A 22,523-nucleotide genomic window follows, 5' to 3' on the forward strand; every position below is an offset into this window, starting at 1 on the left:
ATAAGTGTTAGGCATTGCATATACAAGGTTAAAACCATAAGTGTAGGCATTGCATACACAAGGTTAAAACCATAAGTGCAGGCATTGCATACACAAGGTTAAAACCATAAGTGTAGGCATTGCATACACAAGGTTAAAACCATAAGTGTTAGGCATTGCATATACAAGGTTAAAACCATAAGTGTAGGCATTGCATACACAAGGTTAAAACCATAAGTGTAGGCATTGCATACACAAGGTTAAAACCATAAGTGTAGGCATTGCATACACAAGGTTAAAACCATAAGTGTAGGCATTGCATACACAAGGTTAAAACCATAAGTGTTAGGCATTGCATACACAAGGTTAAAACCATAAGTGTTAGGCATTGCATATACAAGGTTAAAACCATAAGTGTAGGCATTGCATACACAAGGTTAAAACCATAAGTGTAGGCATTGCATACACAAGGTTAAAACCATAAGTGTACGATACTTGCATATGGCAAGAGCTACTGGAAAGGTGAAGTATTATTTTTTCACTGAGGTCTACACATAAGCTTTGACTGCCTGGAGATACCTTACTTAAAGTAATCATGCATAGATGCAGCAGATTTTGTTTATGCTAGCATGTTGATCTGATTAAGCATGCATAGATGCGGAAGATTTTGTTTATGCTACATGTAGCATGTTGATCTGATTAAAAAGAAATGCCATATCATATTTATGTCATTTTTTGTCCATTCCACAATGTATTTATTGATTTATTTATGCTTCTGAATTTTTGATTCAATCTTAAATTCTTATTGCAGTTCAACAATTGAATCTTGCACCTCTTTGAAACATTAGCCTACATCAGTCACCCCCTTTCCTTTGGAGAAAAAGGAAAAGACACATTTTTGTTCTTGTGTATAAAGCATTCCAACTAAGTTATTTTGAATTTACCGTTTGGTAATTTAGGTGCATAGTGTCTTTTGTTTCTTCAGCAGACTATAGTTATATTAGTCCTGTTTCTGTGAATGGGACTTTTCGAAGTTGAAACTATTTTTCTGATGTATTCTCATAATGTGAAAACTTCATTCCGTCCTTGGTATTGATTTTGTACAGTAGTAAGAATTAGTGTGTGTGTGTGTGTGTGTGTGTGTGTGTGTGTGTGTGTGTGTGTGTGTGTGTGTGTGTGTGTGTGTGTGTGTGTGTGTGTGTAAGTGTTGCAGTTCCCCTTTTTAACCCTGTGTTTTAGATATTACCGTACTTTCCGGGTCATAAGGCGCGACTTTTTTCCTCGAGTTCGACCCCTGCGTCTTGTATAACGAAGCGCCTAATCCCCTAATCCTGTATGAAATACCAAAAAAATCAAAGAGACCGCTTGAGTACCAGTCAAACAACTTGTGATAATGCATGTTTCAGCTACTAGGTACTGCCCTGCCTTTGATCTGGCCGCACACACAGATTTCCACTCTGTTAAACTCGGTCACTGACCGGTCACTGACCCCGATGCAGGAAGTGTTTCCTCTCTCAGATATGACAGGGGAACCACCTCTCATGGCAAAAACTGGGTCATTGACCCCTGGGAAGAAGGTCGTGTCTTTTAACAAGGCCACCCAGCTATCACAATGCCTTTGATCTGGCCGCACACACAGAGCACACATATTTTCACTCAGTTAAAGTCGGTCACTGACCGGTCACTGACCCCGATGCAGGAAGTGTTTCCTCTCTCAGATATGACAGGGGAACCACCTCTCATGGCAAAAACTGGGTCATTTTGGTGCGCCCTATCGGCCCCCTGCGTCCAATGGGTGACTGGATTACAATTTTTTGAGTCACTTGAGAAAAAGTGACTCTATGTAATCGGTCAGTGTTAGTCTGTCCGGCCGGCCGGCCGTCCGTAGACACCACCTTAACGTTGGACTTTTCTCGGAAACTATCAAAGCGATCGGGCTCATATTTTGTTTAGTCGTGACCTCCAATGACCTCTACACTTTAACGATGGTTTCGTTGACCTTTGACCTTTTTCAAGGTCACAGGTCAGCGTCAAAGGAAAAATTAGACATTTTATATCTTTGACAAAGTTCATCGGATGTGATTGAAACTTTGTAGGATTATTCTTTACATCAAAGTATTTACATCTGTAGCCTTTTACGAACGTTATCAGAAAAACAAGGGAGATAACTAGCCTTTTCTGTTCGGCAACACACAACTTAACGTTGGGCTTTTCTCGGAAACTATAAAAGTGACCGGGCTCAAATTTTATGTGAACGTGACTCATTGTGTTGTGAATAGCAATTTCTTCCTGTCCATCTGATGCCTCATATAATATTCAGAACTGCGAAAGTGACTCGATCGAGCGTTTGCTCTTCTTGTTTTAAAAAGAAGGGGGTGCGTCTTAGATAACGAAGCGCCTTGTCACCCGGAAAGTACGGTACAATATCTAGAAACACACCAAAAATTCTATTCAACACTCCATAATAGTCATGCTTCAAATCACTTCGTAAACACTGACGATCAGTTTAGATTGATGAATACTTTATTGGTTAGGATATATTCCCGGATTCTTTAACAAACCATTTCTATTTAATATCTAACTAACTCGAGTTCATAATTAATTATTCTTGCATTGACAGTCTGGCTTTATATCGAGCTGAACTTATCTTGAATAAGCAGGTTAGTCACAAAGTCTGAATGTCCTGATGGGAAGACTTGATTCACACGATGACGGCGGCAGTGACGAACTTGGTGAAGATGTCACTTGGTGATGATGACAGGAAGTAGATGTGCTCCTCTTGCTCCTCGCTGAGTAGAACACACTGGTGGCGTAGCTTAACAGCTTACCCTTAGTCCAGTAGATCCTAGATGCTCGAACCCCTGGATCAAAGGTAATACTTGTTATTAACAACGTATCCTATGATCAAGGTTACTTCTGACTTCTTACTCCTTCATGTCGGGCGACTCGCAGACAAACCAAGCATGGTTACTGAATAAAATACTATATGCTGAACTAACTTGCAGCATGTACGTTTATGATTAACTTCATTAAACATTCTAAAACAAAATATATGTGATATAGATGTGTGTGTATAATAGCTGTTCCTTGATGGACGCTCGATATTATAACGACACCTTACCTTCTTGATGCTCCGTTTGAGTAGGACTAAAGAACACTCTTTACTTGACGGACACTTCATTTACGGAATAGCTTACCTCTTGATGCTCCTTCCCGAACAAGACTAGACGAGTCTGTGCGGCTGCGGATAACACCTCATGGTCTCGGAATGACAGCTCGGATGCCGGCGGCTTTCAACGGTGGTTACGACAGAATCTCATGTTTCGACTTGCTTTGCGGCTCACCAAAAAGATCACACAAGTCTTCCTTCGGTTTCTGGCACTGTCCTGTATCTTGTTCTACCACCTATAGCCTATTCAGAACCCTGCGGGTCCGACAAAATCTCGCAAATGGAGCGACGGTAACGCTTTGGTTCTGTTCCATTTGCCGTCCAGCTGACTTCCTCAAAAATGACTGTTTACATTCCCACAATGCAACGCAATGACGCGTACAGGTTACGTAGATTCTCATACTAATGACGAAGTAATGACGTCGTTTCAACACGTCTCCAAGATGCAGATTTCGTAGACTCTTATACTAATGACGTAACAAACATGTTTTAGTTTCGGCTAAACAAGTAATGACATCTTTAGAGTTGAGTCGTAACAGTAAGGGAGGAGTGAGAGAGACAGACAGCCAGACAGAGAACAAGAGAGAAAGAAAGAAAGAAAGAATGCGCGAGAAAGAATGACGTTATTATTTATCATGACAATTTAATACACTGTACTTCACGTGCCGTCATTCCGTGCTTTTTTTATCATAACATCCTAAAGAAGACAGTTTGTCGCTGCCCAAATATTGATAAAGAAAGACCAAACCTGGTTACTGCTGTGTCCTCTATTTATTTAAATTAGTAAGAATGTACATTTTTGAAACTGTGATTGTGCTTTTTCTGTGAAGTAGTTGTTGTGACAGGTATGTTGTGAATGAGAAAGCATTGGGAATGTTAACCATGAATGGAATATTGTGCACATGGCTGTGTGATTGAAGAGTGTCATAGGTGAAAGAAATGCTGTCTCTGTTTTTGGAAGTCGCAAAAACAGGGTTTGAATGTACGGAGTTTGAGTTGATGTACAAGTGTAATTGTGAACTTGGATGTGAAAGTACTTACAAAGCTGATGTAATGTTGTATTTTTTATGTTGCTGAATTAGGCTTGTAACTTGATCAGTTTTCATGTATTGATCCATATGTATGTAAAACATAATGTGCTCAGATTACAAAGGCAGTATCCATTTCTTCATCTACAGTCTTGTGTGTGTGTGTGTTCGTTTGTCTATTTGTAGCGACTATGTGCCCAGTAACCCAGTAAGTTCACACACACACACACACACACACACACACACACACACACACACACACACACACACACACACACACTGTAAACAGGAAATCAACATGATCACTTTTGCATGTTGTTTATTCCAACTAAAACAAGACAGGTAACCACATTAACCTTTAACAATTTCCCCTTTTCACCTAGTATTACATGTAACAACATACTGACCCAGGCAAGTTTTCTTTGCTTCGAATTTTGTCTACTTACGAAAAAGTCATACCCAAGAAAGAGTCAGAAAATGTCATTGGAGGCAATTGTTCTTCCTATGACCCACGAAGCTATGAGTCCAGACCTGTTTACCCCCAAACCTTGACAAGAGTAATACTGTAGTAAAGTAAAAGAATGACCAAAATAGTAACACAGTGGTTACAAACTCCAACATTAGCAACACAAACTTAATTTGAAGCACATTTGAAAATCGTAGTGTGGACTCAAATAGAGTATTATTTCCCAAAATCCTAAAAAAAAAGGCATAAATTACTCCCAAATAGTAAGGGTAAACAGGTTTGAATGACATTGCAGTGACCAAAACTGAACATAAATTAAGTTATAAATAGGACATGACATTTTACAATAAAAATGGAAATGAGGGATTACTGAGGAATGAGGTAGGTACATGTACTCTTGTTCAAACTCAATGGAATACATTGTATGCAGTGGAGTGCGTTTGAGACGATGGTTTTGACCCAACATAAAGCTTTTCGTCATTTGAGAGAACTAATTACAGTACATATGCAATTAAATAATGATAGTTTTTAATATCAAAACTAGTATATGACAGCAATTATGCTCAAAGCAGAACCATATAACAGACGCTTTAATTTGAAACTGAAGCAGGCTTCAGACATGACTCCAAGCTTTCATATTAATGTCAAGTACATGTACAATACCGCTTAAAACTGGTGATATGTCAGGGCCCTAGCTGTTGAAATACTAAGGTACTAACTCAAAACGTCCCCTCAGTTACAGTGAAAATCACATCACACATCTTACAAGTTCTTTTTCCAGATCTGCATTTCCTGAGGCAAAGGAACACTTTGTTCACAAATGTCTTAAGATTACACTGTTAGCAACGACTGCAAGAATCTTGATCAATCTCGGACATTGATAAATCTCTGACAAACGAACCCAACCTTCTGAGCAAAGCTCCTCTTCAACATAAACATTATGTTTTGCTTGAGAAAGGGTAGGGCTCCATGAAAGTTCTACGCTAAAATAAAAAAAAAATTGGCAAGAGCAGGCTCAACACATGGCAAGAAAATGGTATCCATTTTCCGCAAGAATTATTTATCCTCCCTTTCTCAACTCTTTTTATTCACTTTTTTTTCCAAACTAATAGTGACAGTTCAAGAAACACAATTTTGTTGCAACCTGTTACTCAGCAGTGACAGTGCAGTACTGTATACCCAAATTCTTCAGTCAAAATATGCACAGGATTTTATAACAAGAAGGGCAAAGCCCATACGACTCACATGCTTTACACATTTTTCCTACCAAAATACATGTGACCTTGACCCAAGGTCAAGGTCATCCAAGGTCATGCAACACAAAGCTGTTAATTCAAGACATAGGAAGTACAATGGTGCTTATTGGCTCTTTCTACCATGAGATATGGTCACTTTTAGTGGTTCACTACCTTATTTTGGTCACATTTCATAAGGGTCAAAGTGACCTTGACCTTGATCATATGTGACCAAATGTGTCTCATGATGAAAGCATAACATGTGCCCCACATAATTTTTAAGTTTGAAACAGTTATCTTCCATAGTTCAGGGTCAAGGTCACTTCAAAATATGTATACAATCCAACTTTGAAGAGCTCCTGTGACCTTGACCTGGTGCACCTCTATTGTTTTTATGTTCTCATCATCGGAGAAATGATATGATTATGAATGATTTGGTAACATCATGAGCACCACAATAAAATGTTGGTTAGTGTGTTGTTACATACAAGAAAAGGCACATGTATGACATTACAAAGAGTCACGTGAGAAAACGTTTCAATAAATGACATGTATATATATATATGCTTACAAACATGAAAATAACCCACCCTCATCCTGTCTTTTATAGTTACAAGGATATTGTACTCAGTGTGGATTCTTAAAGCCAACAGTCAAAATGTACAAATCATTGAAAGAAAAGAAGGACTGCTTTATCTGGCTTTCAGATAAGAACAACTGTGCAACAATCTCAACCCTGGGGGATCAAATAAGTTTGGATAATAATTCTGGCTATAATTACAGGATCATTTGTATTCAAATGTTTGATATATTTGCAAAGCATCACTGGTATCGAGTAATTGTTCAAAAGTTATTTCTCATTGCATCTTAAAATAGTAAAACATATATATATATATACACACAGATAAAAGTCACCGGTTCTTACTTGTTTTCATGTGAAAGACCAGGAAATATGTTCTAAATAACACAAGAAATTATAGCAATTATGCATTCCCTGTGTACGGGCACCCATTGTTATCACCAAATTCTTGTTCCTATTAAGTTAGTGAGTTGTGTCAGGCCAGAACGAAGAAAGAAACAAAATCTGGGAACTAAATAATGCGCTCACTGCCAGTGAAGATTTGTTGTGTTTTAAATTTTGTTAGTTTTAGTTTTTTTACAATAATTTACAGAAAAAATGTGCCAGTTAATTGTCCTTGCTTGTGTCAGCAAACAAGAAAAAATGGAATTATGTGTACATTGGTTTGGAGATTGTGTCAACTACAGGTACAGTTAAACCTGCCATGACGACCACCTCTCGATGACTACCACTATGCCCACAACAAACAACCTTAAACATCCCTGACAGATTTTTCTATAAATTCCCCTTTCCAAAGCGACCACCTGTCTATGATGACTGCATTTGGCCAGTCCCTTGAGTGGTAGTTATTGACTTTCTTTCTTTATTTGGTGTTTAACGTCGTTTTCAACCACGAAGGTTATATCGCGACGGTAGTTACTGACAGGTTCGACTGTACATAATAAGTCTTAACCCCTTCACTGCCCAGCACGTACTACATACGTGGTCATGTTAGGTTTGTCATACGCCCATACACGTACAAGGTACCAAGCATTTTGTACGTGGCATTTACATCAGCACTTTTCAGGACATTTGTGAAAACTAAATGGGAGGTAACCACTGCCCAACTTATTGTAGGGGTTTAAACACAGTTCTTTCCCATTGACCGTTCAGATAAGTTAGTACCACGTGGTAAAAACATTTTTAGAAGTTTTTTCCGATCTATAACATTCAAAATGGCGGCCGAAAGTCGGACATCAACTCGTAGACCTGTTTTCAAATGATACAGTGTTCTGGAAGCTCTACAAGAAGTAATTTATGGATTACCACACAGAAGAATGCTGTTATGGGCTGTAATGTGAGTACCTGATGTTTGACACCAGTTTTAGCTGTGTTTTCTGCGGTTTTACATGCTGCAGTGTGTGTGTGTGTGAAAGTTTGGAAACTGTAATTTTTGAAAAAAATGGTCATTATATCGATTTTTACTATAACAATCACAAACAAAGTCCAATGATCATGTTATCAGATAATAGCCAAGGGTGTAAGCAAACCACATGCCAAAGATCTAAGAGATATCTCAATAAATGATTGAGCAGTGAACAGATTAGTGAACCTACCGAAGAAAGCGAAATTTGCCCTGGCGCACAGCAATACCAAAATGCTGTTATACTGTGGCAGTGAAGGGGTTAATCACTGAGCAAAAAATGCAATTAAAGGTGCAAGGTGAAACATAACTTTGCATTTCACTACAATTTACCCAGGACAAAATGGTGCAAAGTAACAGAAAGTTATCATAGTGTTAGCACTTATCACTTTAAAAAATACTCTCAGTAAAAAGCAAGGTTGATAAGAAATAAACATCAGCAACTTATTATGTGAATTACTGTTCAGTTGACAAGAAAGTAACAGAAGTAGCTGTCAAACACAGCTTTGACAAAAAAATGTGTACTTCACCAATCACCGGTGTGAATAGCCAACAATAAAGAAGAAGATACATATAACTCATAACTGTCATACTCATGATGAAATGACGAATCACCAGATACTGGTGGAATCTACTGTTGACAAAAAACAACAGACAGTATAATCGAAAATTTTATAAGTAAATTTTGATTTGATTAATATACTTACCCGACTCACATTTAGCATTAACTTCAGATTAATAGCTTGGACACTGAACTACGCTTCACCCCTAAGGGGGAAGAAACCCCTTAAAAAAGAACGGCCTTGACTCAACCCAAGTTAACCAGAGTCAAGGTCATACCGCTCTCGCGACCTATCACGCGAGACCCAACCGCCGCCATGTTAGAAACGTCACTCCTACTGAAATGATCTGTTCTTTTTTATGGAAACCCTAAGCGGGGTAGGCGGGAGGGTATTAACGATGTGAGTCGGGTAAGTATATTAATCAAATCAAAATTTACTTATAAAATTTTCGATTAAATTACATATCTTAACCCGACTCACATTTAGCAGATTGCTAATGTAGGTGGCGGGTACTTACTCTATGATCTTGGAAGAACCTGTCCTGCGGCTACCACAGCCGGTAAGGAGTTGGTCCCATCTTGCCGCTTACTTGCAATGTCACGCAAGTAAAAATTTATGAAGACGTCTTCAGACGCCCAATACGCAGCGTCAAGTACTTCAGAAAGCCTTCCTGACTGTAGTACGGCCAAAGACGAGGCCCAGGCTCTCGCCTCATGAGTACGTGCAGACGACATGGGGAGAACGGACTGCCCCCCCCCTTTTCCTTTCTGCCACCATTCATATGCTTGTTTTATGAGTGTGGCGATCCACCTAGCCAAAGTCACCCGTGACAGGTCTCTGTTCCGAGCAGTATTGAGTGAGATAAACAGAAGTCTCTGTTCTTTAGCTCTTAACGGAGCAGTCCTAGACAAATAGCTGCTAAGTGTTCGCACTGGACAATTTGTCATGTCAGGGTCGCCTGGTGCTAGTATAGTGGACAAAGACGGAATCCTGATAACGGGAGCAGGATGGTGAGGCTTTTGATTTTTTGCTAAGAAATCAGGTCTAAAACGAAGGGAGATAGAGCCGTCACTCTCAACAGAGATGTCTTTTGGAAGGCCTGAGAGCGCGTGTACTTCGCTGCTCCGTCTAGCTGTAGCCAGTAAAGTGAGCAGAAGAGCTTTACGCGTAAGATTATGGAGACTTGCCAAATGTAAAGGTTCAAAATCCGAAGATCTCAAGAAGTTCAAAACTAGAAACAGATCCCAGGCTGGGACTGGAGTCTTTGTCTTAACAAAATCCAATGCAGCGCCCCTTAACACGCTTGCAATAACTCCACCCAGGGAAATAGTGCGACCTAATTGCTTTAAGGTGGACGAAATCGCTGATCTCCTGACCTTAAGAGATGATGGGGACTTGCCTTGGGAGGCCAACCAAGACAAATGATTTGCTACCTGCATTGACCGAGGAGATGTAGCTTCGACCCCATTATCTGCGCACCATGCTACCCATGCAGACCAGTGTGAGGTGTAAACCGAGCTAGTAGACTGCCTGTGAGCCTTTTGAACCAGATCCAAAGTCCCTTCAGAAGCACCTGAGCGACGCAAAGATTTTCTCAAAGTCTCCACGCGTGAAGGCGCAGAGCCTGCGGATTCTCGTGAAGAACGCCCGTGCGTGGTTGTAGCAGATCTCCCTTCTCTAGGTTTAGCGGAATGGGAGGACCTACTGTGAGACGAAGCAGGTCCGGAAACCAATGTTGGCTTGTCCACATTGGAGCCACCAGAATGAGGGACGGGCGTTCCATCTCGACCTTTCTGAGTACCCTGCCCAGCAGTTGAAACGGAGGGAAGGCGTACGCCGTGAGATCCGACCAGTTGATCTCCAGAGCGTTTGTCTTCCAAGCTTCCGGATCGGGAAATGGGGAGACAAATACTGGCAGTCTCCGGGAAAACCTCGTAGCGAACAGATCGACTACAGGTTTTTCGACCTGAACCCACAATCTCTGAAGTGCATGGTGGGTGATCGTCCACTCCGTGTGCAACACACTGGACGAACGGCTGAGAGCATCGGCTAAAACATTGAGCCGACCCGGTAGGAACTTCGCCGACAGAGTGATCTGATGTTGAGCACACCACCGCAGGATCTGACAAGTTCTGACTGAGAGTGTTTGCGACCGTGAACCGCCCTGCTTGTTCACATAGGCCGCTACCGTGGTGTTGTCGGTATGTAGCCGAACATGCTTTCCGACAACGGCAGGGAAGAAGCTCCGAAGCCCCAAAAAGACTGCCTCCAACTCCAACACATTGATGTGAGACCGGGCTTGACTCTCTGGCCAAGTCCCCGAGGCCGTGAGCTGTGCAAGATGAGCACCCCAGCCCACCCGAGACGCATCTGTGAACATGTCGACCTCCGGAGGAGGAAGCACAATCGGAACTCCCAGAAACAAGCCTGCCTGTAACCACTGATTTGTGGTGTGTCGAATCCAGCTGTGTATCTGAACAGAGACATCCCAGCCCTGGTAAGCCGGATTCCACTCTGAGTTGAGTGCAGCCTGAAACGGCCTCTTGCATACTCTCCCCAGCGGAATGAGAGTGGCCATAGATTCCATCTGTCCTAAGGCGGACGCCAAGACCCTGACCTTGGCCTGTTTCTGAGACCTGAGAGACCTGAGTAGGTCTTGAAGCTTGTTGACTCTTCTCAGTGAGGGACGAACTGACCATGCCACCGTATCGAAAGTCATCCCTAGATACGTGAAGTTTTGTGACGGTATCAGCTCTGATTTGCTCTGGTTGATCTGAAAACCTAGATCGTTTGCCTGATCCAACACTGCCTGCGTGTGAAGACTGCAAGACTGCTGGTTCTGATTTAGTACGAGCCAATCGTCTAAATATGCACGCAGACGAATGCCTTTTTGTCTGACCAGAGAACAAAGTTGTCGTGTCACCATTGTGAAGACCCAAGGGGCCAGAGACAAGCCGAAGGGGAGAGCCCTGAACTGATAAATGTCTGTTGCCCACCGAAATCTGAGCCACTTTCGATCTGACGGATGCATGAGTATATGAAAATACGCATCCGTCAGATCTATTGATGTTGCCCAATCCCCCGGTCTGAGTGCCTCCCGAACAGAAAAGGGAGTCTCCATGGTAAACCGAATCTCCCGGAGGAATTTGTTCAATGGGGACAGGTCTAAGACTGGACGCCACCCTCCCGAGCTCTTTGGGACTACAAATATCCTCCCGTAAAAACCCGGGGAGTTGTGGTCTGAAACAACTTCCACTGCTTCCTTTTGAAGAAGAGCAGCGATTTCCAACTGAATTGTGGCCTTTGCCTCTGGTTTTGTCGGAAATTTGAACGCAGGAGGTGTTCTGGTTAGAGGCGCTTTCTCCTCTTTCCAGAGCAGCCTGAACCCCGAACGTACTATCCCCACGATCCACTGACTGTTTACATGCTGTAACCAGTAGGGAAGGGCCCGGGAGGGGCCGCCCGCCACCAAAAGGGTGGGGGCTGCGGGGATGAGTAGCTCGGGGCCTCGTCATTGGGGGTTAGGTTTTCGACCCGACCCCCTAGCATTGCCGAAAGACGGCTTCTTCTTGGGGTAAGGCGCGCCCCTGCCTCTACCCCTAAAAGAGGACTGTGAATGCTGAGAGCCGCGTCCTCGATTAGCAGAAGTGAAAGAAGCTTTAGGAGGACCCTGTTGTTTGGCCTGAGGCTTAGCGAAACCGTGTTGGGCAAGCTTTGCGATCGCTAAGTCCTTAGCGTTTTGTGTTTGTTTGTCAAGCGCGTCAAGTGAAGGTTGACCAAGCAAAGAACCCTCTGTGAAAGGGGAGACCTTGAGCAAGTCCAAAGTAGACTTATCTTGAATTCTGGAGCCAGACAAGAAAGCGTCCCTGCGTGTGTAAACCGCATGAGCGTACAACCGTGCCGCGACTGTCATTTGTTCGGCTGAAACCTTCGCCAAAGATGCCAGGAGTATGGGCACGTCTTTCACGCTAGCGTCGTTTCGAAATTCGAAAGGATCCAACGACACCGCGATCGACCGAGAAAGAGATCTGAGAAGTGTCTCTGAAAGAGAAGCAAGTTCCAACGAGTATCTTCCCGTCTCTTCCAAACCAATCAAAGCGCCTTCAGAGTAAGCACAAGTTTTGTCAAAACGATAGACATCCTCTCTGAGATTAGCCAACTCCGGAGTGACCGGAAGCGGTGCACTCGGCAAAGCGTAAGTCTCGATAAGGCTGTGGTGGCGACGGGAGAGAGCAAACTTGCGTGCATGAAAAGAAGTGCTCGCCATCCGTAACTGGCCTGAGGCAAGCCATGGCTGAGCAGAATCAGGCGCCTGACCGTGTGCCGCCAGTAAAGGCACAGTATCCACAGGCAAGCTATTCTCAGAACCCGAAGTTCTAGCCAGCACCTTGGAAAGTTCGTAGGCAACAGAAGGAGACTCGCTAAAACGATATCCCTGAACTTCCGTTAAGGCAGGGCGGAAATCACCGACCGCTGAGGGTGGTGGTGCCGCAGAGCTTGTCATAGCTGTCACCCCTTCAGCGAAGTACTTAGCAGACACCTGAGCTGCAGTAACCATAGCTGGTTTAAGTCTGAGTGACAACTTGACATCAACTTCCTCCTCAGAAAGTGAGTGAGAATCGTCGACCTCCGAATCTGCTGTGGCTGTACCGTGAAAGTCACTGTGACTAGCTGCGTCACTAAAACGATCCACCACAGGCGAGGCTGATTGCAAAACGGACGGACCGTGCAAAGCCTGCCCGAAAGCAGCTTCCTGCCCAGAGGGAGGAAGTTGAGACTTGTATACATTCACCGGAGACATACCAGTCTGCCTGTGAGTACAACTGTCTCGTTGTCCGGTGTCGACCCCCCGTGAGTTCCGCTTACTAAGAGCGATAGCCTCCGGGAGAGTCGAACTTTCACTCCCCAGCCTCGGCGGGGGAGCTACTAGTTCCGGCCCAACTTGTTGTCCGGTGTTGACCCCCCATGAGTTCCGCCTCTTATAAAGAGCGATAGCCTCCGGGAAAGTCAAACTTTCACCCCCCAGCCGCGGCGGGGGGGCTACTAGTTCCGGCCCAACTTGAACACTTTCACCAGAGAACCTGGCTACCGGTGAACTTGACAAACCTGAAGAGCGTGAAACCGCCCCTTGAATGAAGCAATCACCCTGCTCTGCGTGCACGTCGGCCGACGTGATAGTGCATGACGGCGGAGCCTTAGCGTAAGCCAGCGAAGCCACTCCGCCCACCCCCGCTGGGAGCGAGTGTAACTCTTTACGAGTAGCATGCAAATCGGCTGCAAACTGCTGTTGTTGTGCAAACATGTTATTCATATTGACAGAAAACTTCTCAAAAAGGGAGGAAAAATCATCTTTAGTCTTGTCTTTACCACTACGTCTCTTCTTGGCTGAAGGAGCCTTACTTTTAGCTTCTTTCAGTACGGGCATGACTGGGCTATCGGGGTCCGAAATATTAACGGACATGGTAGTTTGAGAAACTGGGTCATGAACTGAGACGGTAGTAACTTTGCCTGTCTCTTTAAGTGCGTCCTTACTAGGCGAACACTCAGCAGCCATTTGCCTAGTCTGAGGCTTCTTTCTCTCTTTGTCAGCCATAGCTGACGAAAACAAACAGTCTAAGAAACGTAAACACGAAACAGACTGCAAGACGGAGAAAGACACAAACGAACAGGAGCCGAACAAATTAGAAAGAGCTCACCCAATCTTGCTTAGGCAGGGACCTGTAGAACGGGGTGAAAATACTGCTTGAAAAACAGTAGTAGGCTGAAAGCCTGTAGCGTAGCTGTGAAAACACGTCCGAGCTGATCGGAGGCTGAAGTAGGAGTGACGTTTCTAACATGGCGGCGGTTGGGTCTCGCGTGATAGGTCGCGAGAGCGGTATGACCTTGACTCTGGTTAACTTGGGTTGAGTCAAGGCCGTTCTTTTTTAAGGGGTTTCTTCCCCCTTAGGGGTGAAGCGTAGTTCAGTGTCCAAGCTATTAATCTGAAGTTAATGCTAAATGTGAGTCGGGTTAAGATATGTAATTTAATTGTCTGTAAGACTGACACGCAGAGTTAGAAAAACTTACTGATAATGACATGCTCACAAATCGCTGTCAGCAGATAAGAACAGAAATTCTTTCCCTGAGAATACTGCTAATAGGACAAGAAAAACAACAACATTTTACCCCTTGATTTGAAGGTAAAAGAAGCCTTAACTTTGTACTTAAGGTCTTATTTCATTAAAACCAAGTATCGGTTAAGAATAAAGCATGACATGTTCATGCAAACACAAGAGATGCAAAGAACCAACAGTAACAAAATTAATTTGGCGTAAAAACATTCTGTAATAAACATTTTTTAGAAATCCACAGATTCGTGAACATTTCCAGCTAAAAATTAAAAAGGAGTTATGCCAAACATAATAACTAAAATAAAACAAGGATTACGATCTGTTAACTGAAAACTAATGATGGAACATGAATTATTTACATTTGAGAAAGAATTTTTGAGGACAGAAAATAGTGCAAGTGTTGAAATAAATATACTGCAGATCCACAACAATGACTCTCAAACTACTTATCCTTTCAGCCAAAGGATGAAACTGACAAGAAAAAAGGGAGGGCACTGAAGTGAAGGACTTGAAATTGAGTGAAATACAGTGGAACCCCCCTTTTAAGACCTCCAAAAATCTGAGAAAATCAGGTCTTAAAAAGGAGGGAGTCTGAAAATGGGGGTCAATTTACAGAGGTTATGAATAGAAAGTCTAAGAAAACAAGGTCTTAAAAGGGAGGAAGTCTTAAATTGGGGGGGTCTTAAAAGGGGGGTTCCAATGTGTAACAGCCCCAAAACACAGTGGACAAATAAATTAAGGGATATTTACAGGTCAAGGACATAGCCCTGTGAAGGGACTGCGTGTTGTGGCAACATTGAATTTTGTGGCATTCACCGGTACAGGTACATTGAAGTAGCAAAGTTTGGAAGCATGCTCAAAAACAAGCACATTTAGTTTTTCTTTATCATACATGTCCATGGAACATTGCATTGCGACAGCAAACTTCAAAGAAGCTCTGAGAGTCACGTTTCCTTCAGTCAATCTGCTTGGTGAGAACAAGATTTACACAGATGAGAAGAGACACTGGCAAGTTTGTTGTATATACATGTACAGCGAAGAATCTGTAAGCTTGGATCTCTCAGAATCTCTTCCAGTATAAATCTTCTCAGGACCTTGTGCCAAGTTATCTGATTGTCAAAATTCACACCTTTCAGAACTATGTTTGTGGGGGCACTTTTGTGTCATTTTTTAAAAATTTTGTGTATAGCTCATTTGGCTTCAGTGGCTACTGAACCAGTAGCACGGATTTAAGGGAACTATTTTTCACTTACGTTGCAACTTAAGTTCTTTCAGGGTTGTGAGCAGGCTCTTTTTTCCCTCCGTTGACTTAAGATTTGAGCGCGACCTTTCCAGTCTGGCTTTCTCTCTAGAAGCAGTGAGGCTTCCGTGTCTTTCATCTTCGCTTGCCTTTGGCTCTCCTGCAAACTTGGATTTGTTCTGTGATGCTTTTCTGTTCGAACTTGCCTTGGACTTGCTTTCTTTCGCTTTTCCCTTTGCCTCTTCGTGTTCCGAATCGGACGACCCCGAGGACGTCGAAACGTCTTGTATAGCAGGCAGGGTGGGTGTCATGGAGACAGAAGAGAATGACCCTGATCGGTCTGCCGCAAAAGCACTGTCAAAGTCACTGTCAGTCACTGGTGGATCTTCCGTCACTTTCACAATGACCTTGCTGGCTTTGCTCTGTAGCTGCTGGCTTACCTTTCCCAGTACATCCAAGCTTTCAGCAACGTTGGTATGGATTTTCAGCTCCTTGAGGGCACTAGCAACGCAGACAGTATCAGAGGCAGACCTGCGCAGGCCCGGGGAGGGGGGAGTATTGAGCGATTGCATGGAACTGAATTGCTTGGAGGCCGCCAGACTCCCCAGGTCGCCACGCCCTTCCCACCACAACTTTCGCTGTTTCTGCGCCTTCCCTCCTGCAAAGCTTCTCAAGTCCTGCACGCTGCCGGCTAAGGAGCTTGCGTCCGAAACTGAGTGCACAAGATGCATGTCGTCCATGCTGACGTTTCTGATGCTGCTACTGCGAGATAGACTGGGGGACGGGAGATCTTCCGTGAAGCTGACCACCTGCAGACGGTACCGCCCGGAGCTGCCCCCTGCCTCCGACAGGTGCTTCTTCTTGAGGCGCTTCTGGTGCGCCTGCTGGTACTCCTTCTGGAACTCGCGCTGCGGCTTCAGCACCTTCTCCTCCAGGAGGTTCTTCAGATCCACGTCCACATTGTAGTGCACCTTCTGCTGTCCCCTCGAGGATCTTTCGTTCCGCCCCCTCTGTTCCTCTGCGCCTTCCTCAGATCTTGCCGTAGTCGCTCCTTCCGCGCGAGCTGAGGGTCTTGCTGATGCCTCCGGAAGTTCCGAACAGTCCTGAGGAGTATCATGCACGAAGAGGCTCTCGGTGTGCTGCACGTTGTTCTCGTCGATGTAATGCATGGTCACCACAGGCTTGTACTGCTCGAACTTGTGGACATACTGGTGCAGCTTGTCCACGCGTGGTTCGTGATGTTGGACCACCTCGGGAACGTCCTCTGCGTTCTTGGTGTAGGAAACGGAATCAAAATGAACCTTCTCTATGGAACCCACACCCTCCACGTTCACAGTCTCTTCCCCCATGTCTTCGTCTTTTTCTCCGTCTTCATCTTCTGCGGAGATGGAAATGGCCATGTCCACTTTTTTCACCTCAATGTCCAGCACCACAGCCATGTCGGCTGGCTCCTCAAAGTAATCTTCATCCAATTTTGCCTGAGTGAATGGACGCTGTGGCACCTCTGCAGAATCCATGGCAGCATTCTGTTCGCTTTTATCCGCTTCTTCCTCACTGGCAAGAGCAGCAGCAGGGGTTTTCGCACTGACACTGTCTCTGCGTGATGCCAACTGATTCTTTCGTTGGTCCGCCAGCCCCTTCAAGTCTGTCTGTCCTTCCTTCAGTGAGATTTCATTGCCGACCACACCACACACTTTGCACACAATCTTGACGGGCAGAGAACACACCTCGCACACGCCGTCACGCGTTGTGGTGTACGTGTTGCACGCACACCTACAAGTGCTCCTGATGATGCTCCTAGAGGATGACACGATGTCAGCGCCAGCCGTCACCATGACTGAGACCACCCTGGCCCTGAAACAGACAAGACAATCAAACAATGAAGCCTTCGAATGGCCATTGAATGATCATAAATTCTCACAAAATGAGGTTCTGTTCTATTTACCAGTCACTGTATGTCAAATATTAAAATCAACCTCATGAGGGGGTGCAGTTTCACACAAAAAGTCAGGCAACTTACTCCCTCGACGTCAACAAATATCGACATTCGCTTTCATGTAATGTTTCATGTAATTAAAATTCAAAACGCTCACACTTGACTTTCGTTTTGCCAGTTTGTTTCTTCGATTAATTTCAATCTTTACTATCATAATCTTTTCTTCGCTTGGTACTTTTTCAGCCACTTTACTGCATGGTTAACCCTCAAAATAAAATAGAAACATTCATTCATAGCCAAGGATGTTTTGACATTCGTAAACTGAGAAAAACAAAAGACCCTAAAATTAAACTTCAGTGCTTGCAAACAGCAATTAAAACTAAAAGGTAAAAATGGTCTTCTTTCTGTACTTACAGGTACTCCAGTCCAGTAAAGATACATTTGGATGCGAGATTGGTCGTCAAATTGTATAGAAGGATTTTTGGATTGTTCAGGCTCTCAACCATCTCTGAACACATCTGAAGATAGCCCTCAGACTTGGCTCCAAAATAAGCACTGCAAAAAAAAATCAAAAAAGACATCCATAGAATTTACTTTGCTGCTGATGAGCTTAGTACACATCTGAAGATAGCCCTCAGACTTGGCTCCGAAATAAGCACTCACGCCACTGTAAAAAAAATCAAAAAAGAAATCCATAAAATTTACTTTGCTGCTGATGAGCTTAGTACACATCTGAAGATAGCCCTCAGACTTGGCTCCGAAATAAGCACTGAAAAAAAAAATCAAAAAAGACATTCATAAAATTTTGTTTGCTGCTGATGAGCTTAGTACACATCTGAAGATAGCCCTCAGACTTGGCTCCGAAATAAGCACTGTAAAAACAAGAAGAGCAAACGCTCGATCGAGTCACTTTCGCAGTTCTGAATATTATATGAGGCATCAGATGGACAGGAAGAAATTGCTATTCACAACACAATACAGATGTAAATAATTTGATGTAAAGAATAATCCTATAAAGTTTGAATCAAATCCGATGAATAGTTTCAGAGATATGATATTTCAATTTTTTTCCTTCAAGACATACCTGTGACCTTGAAAAAGGTCAAAGGTCACCAAAGCAGACGTCAAAGTGTAGAGGTCACTGGGAGTCACGTTCACATAAAATTTGAGCCCGGTCACTTTTATAGTTTCCGAGAAAAGCCCAACGTTAAGTTGTGTGTTGCCGAACAGAAAAGGCTAGTTATCTCCCTTGTTTTTCTGATAACGTTCGTAAAAGGCTACAGATGTAAATACTTTGATGTAAAGAATAATCCTACAAAGTTTCAATCACATCCGATGAACTTTGTCAAAGATATAAAATGTCTAATTTTTCCTTTGACGCTGACCTGTGACCTTGAAAAAGGTCAAAGGTCAACGAAACCATCGTTAAAGTGTAGAGGTCATTGGAGGTCACGACTAAACAAAATATGAGCCGGATCGCTTTGATAGTTTCCGAGAAAAGTCCAACGTTAAGGTGGTGTCTACGGACGGCCGGCCGGACGGACGGCCGGCCGGCCGGACGGCCGGCCGGACAGACTAACACTGACCGATTACATAGAGTCACTTTTTCTCAAGTGACTCAAAAATCAAAAAAGACATCCATAAAATTTACTTTGCTGCTGATTAGCTTAATAGTACACATCTGAAGATAGCCCTCAGACATGGCTCCGAAATAAGCACTGTGGAAAAATCAAAAAAGAAATCCATAAAATTCACTTTACTGCTGATGAGCTTAGTACACATCTGAAGATAGCCCTCAGACTTGGCTCCAAAATAAGCACTGTAAAAAAAAAAATCAAAAAAGAAATCCATAAAATTTACTTTGCTGCTGATGAGCTTAGTACACATCTGAAGATAGCCCTCAGACTTGGCTCCGAAATAAGCACTCACGATCCATAAAATTTACTTTGCTGCTGATGAGCTTAGTACACATCTGAAGATAGCCCTCAGACTTGGCTCCGAAATAAGCACTGTAAAAAAAAAATTAAAAAAAGACATTCATAAAATTTACTTTGCTGCTGATGAGCTTAGAACACATCTGAAGATGGCCCTCAGACTTGGCTCCGAAATAAGCACTGTAAAAAAAAATCAAAAAAGACATCCATAAAATTTACTTTGCTGCTGATGAGCTTAGTACACATCTGAAGATGGCCCTCAGACTTGGCTCCGAAATAAGCACTGTGGAAAAATCAAAAAAGAAATCCATAAAATTCACTTTACTGCTGATGATCTTAGTACACATCTGAAGATAGCCCTCAGACTTGGCTCCGAAATAAGCACTGTAAAAAAAATAAAATAAAAAAAGACATCCATAAAATTTACTTTGCTGCTGATGAGCATAGTACACATCTGAAGATAGCCCTCGACTTGGCTCCGAAATAAGCACTGTAAAAAAAAATCAAAAAAGACATCCATAGAATTTACTTTGCTGCTGATGAGCTTAGTACACATCTGAAGATAGCCCTCAGACTTGGCTCCGAAATAAGCACTGTGGAAAAATCAAAAAAGACATCCATAAAATTTACTTTGCTGCTGCTGAGCTTACTACACATCTGAAGATAGCCCTCAGACTTGGCTCCGAAATAAGCACTGTGGAAAAATCAAAAAAGACATCCATAAAATTTACTTTGCTGCTGATGAGCTTAGAACACATCTGAAGATGGCCCTCAGACTTGGCTCCAAAATAAGCACTGTAAAAAAAAATCAAAAAAACATCCATAAAATTTACTTTGCTGCTGATGAGCTTAGAACACATCTGAAGATAGCCCTCAGACTTGGCTCCGAAATAAGCACTGTGGAAAAATCAAAAAAGACATCCATAAAATGTACTTTGCTGCTGATGAGCTTAGTACACATCTGAAGATAGCCCTCAGACTTGGCTCCGTAATAGACCCTATCGGTATTCCAAGCTCTCGTAATCTCTCGCAAGCTTCAGAGCATAGCAAAGCATGCGGTACAGCGATCTCGTGCGAGCTGCACAAGCGAAGGTTCGAAGTTCTCGCGATGTTCAAAGCATCACAAAGAGCGTGTCTCGCGAGAGCTGCTCAGATACCAAAAAGGTCTATAAGCACTGTGGAAAAATCAAAAAAGACATCCATAAAATTTACTTTGCTGCTGATGAGCTTAGAACACATCTGAAGATGGCCCTCAGACTTGGCTCCGAAATAAGCACTGTAAAAAAAAATCAAAAAAGACATCCATAAAATTTACTTTGCTGCTGATGAGCTTACCGTATTTGATGGACTACAAGCCGCGACTTTAAAAAAAAAATAATCGCATTGCGGCTTATAAAAAGATGCGGCTAAAACGTTACCTAAACTTGAATAGCATTCACCTAATGGAAGTCGCCGCGGATTTTCATTTCGCTCGATTAGCGATTACCGGTACTTTATTAGCTCTCTACTCAAGACTCGGCGCTTTTCTCTTTTTTTCGCGAATCTTCGTTTGTGAACAAGACTAGTCGTCATTACAAGATAGCGTACAGAGAAACACCGGATGTATCAGGATCTCGCGCGCGCGCGATTTCGTTTTTTTGTGTCTCGCGATAGTTGGAGGAGCGAGAGCCGCCATGTTGTGTTTTCGTCTGCTCGAAATGTGCGCTAAAGTCGTAAATCATCCCAAAAAAGCTTATTCCGGGCGGGACTACATGTGTGTGTTGGTTACAAATTGTGTGTATGATATTTTTCTTCAAACTTGTTCACTTTTCTTCTTTGTTTCACTTGTTTATTCTCGGAGCCGATTTCGCCAAATAACGGCCGTACTTTCGTTTGCCTGGTTGTTTTGATTGATTGACACGATCTGATTATATTTTTTTTGACGGCGGCTAATATAGTGACGCGGCCTATACGTAGCTCGTCCCAATTTTTTTTTTTTTAAGTCGGGGGTACGTGCGGCTTATAAAACGGTGCGTCTTGTAATCCGTCAAATACGGTACTACACATCATGAAGACTGACAGCATGGCTGGATCATGTATGCATAACACCATGGCTGGATCATGTATGCATAACACCATGGCTGGATCATGTATGCATAACACCATGGCTGGATCATGTATGCATAACACCATGGCTGGATCATGTATGCATAACAGCATGGCTGGATCATGTATGCATAACACCATGGCTGGATCATGTATGCATAACAGCATGGCTGGATCATGTATGCATAACACCATGGCTGGATCATGTATGCATAACAGCATGGCTGGATCATGTATGCATAACACCATTTTCTAAGAGCAAGACTTCTCACACTGTTAATATTAGGTTAAAACAAGTGTGTCTATTCTCAATAATAGGTTAAAAAAAAAGTGTGTTCACAGTAACATGCCTCACACAAAAAAGATCTACAAATCAAGAACATTTTCCCCAGATTTTTTGGTTTAAACATAAGTTTATTTTAACAAAGGTTACAATCATGACATGTATACAAAGTTCACAGAAACAGCAACAAGCTAGAAGCTTATAGTGGTGTTCCTGCATGACATTACAACATAAGGCGGTAACGGGTGAAAAATTTGTCTCAATAAACCAAATCTATTAATAACGTAATGAACGTTGCATAATGATTAAAAGAAAGACAGTAAAGGAAGGAAGGAGGGAAAGAAGATGAATAAAAGAAGAGGGATGGGTAGGAGATGTGCAGAAGTTTAAGTTGTTGTCCGGCTTGTAGAGCATTTATTCTGACTTACCCAAAGCGGCCTGAACGTTCAATGAACGAGTGTACGGTGGAAAAAATTTTCCTGTTCAAATCTAAAGAATACTGTCTGTCTCCGT

At 42.9% G+C, this 22,523-nt stretch overlaps 1 protein-coding gene across 1 annotated transcript in view; it reads right to left on the minus strand.

Moving 5' to 3' along the window:
* Positions 1-4,478: 4,478 nt before the first annotated feature.
* The window catches only part of LOC138970218 (uncharacterized), a 54,097-nt gene continuing 36,052 nt past the window's right edge, over positions 4,479-22,523 (minus strand). The window contains exons 17-18 of the mRNA XM_070342715.1: positions 18,123-18,263; positions 4,479-17,626 (exon numbers count right to left, since the gene is read on the minus strand). Of these exons, the coding sequence (XP_070198816.1) occupies positions 15,778-17,626; positions 18,123-18,263 (1,990 nt within the window). The 3' untranslated portion in view covers positions 4,479-15,777. The remainder of the gene's footprint in view (positions 17,627-18,122; positions 18,264-22,523) is intronic.

Source organism: Littorina saxatilis, linkage group LG7, assembly GCF_037325665.1.
Source record: "Littorina saxatilis isolate snail1 linkage group LG7, US_GU_Lsax_2.0, whole genome shotgun sequence".
Lineage (NCBI taxonomy): Eukaryota > Metazoa > Mollusca > Gastropoda > Littorinimorpha > Littorinidae > Littorina > Littorina saxatilis.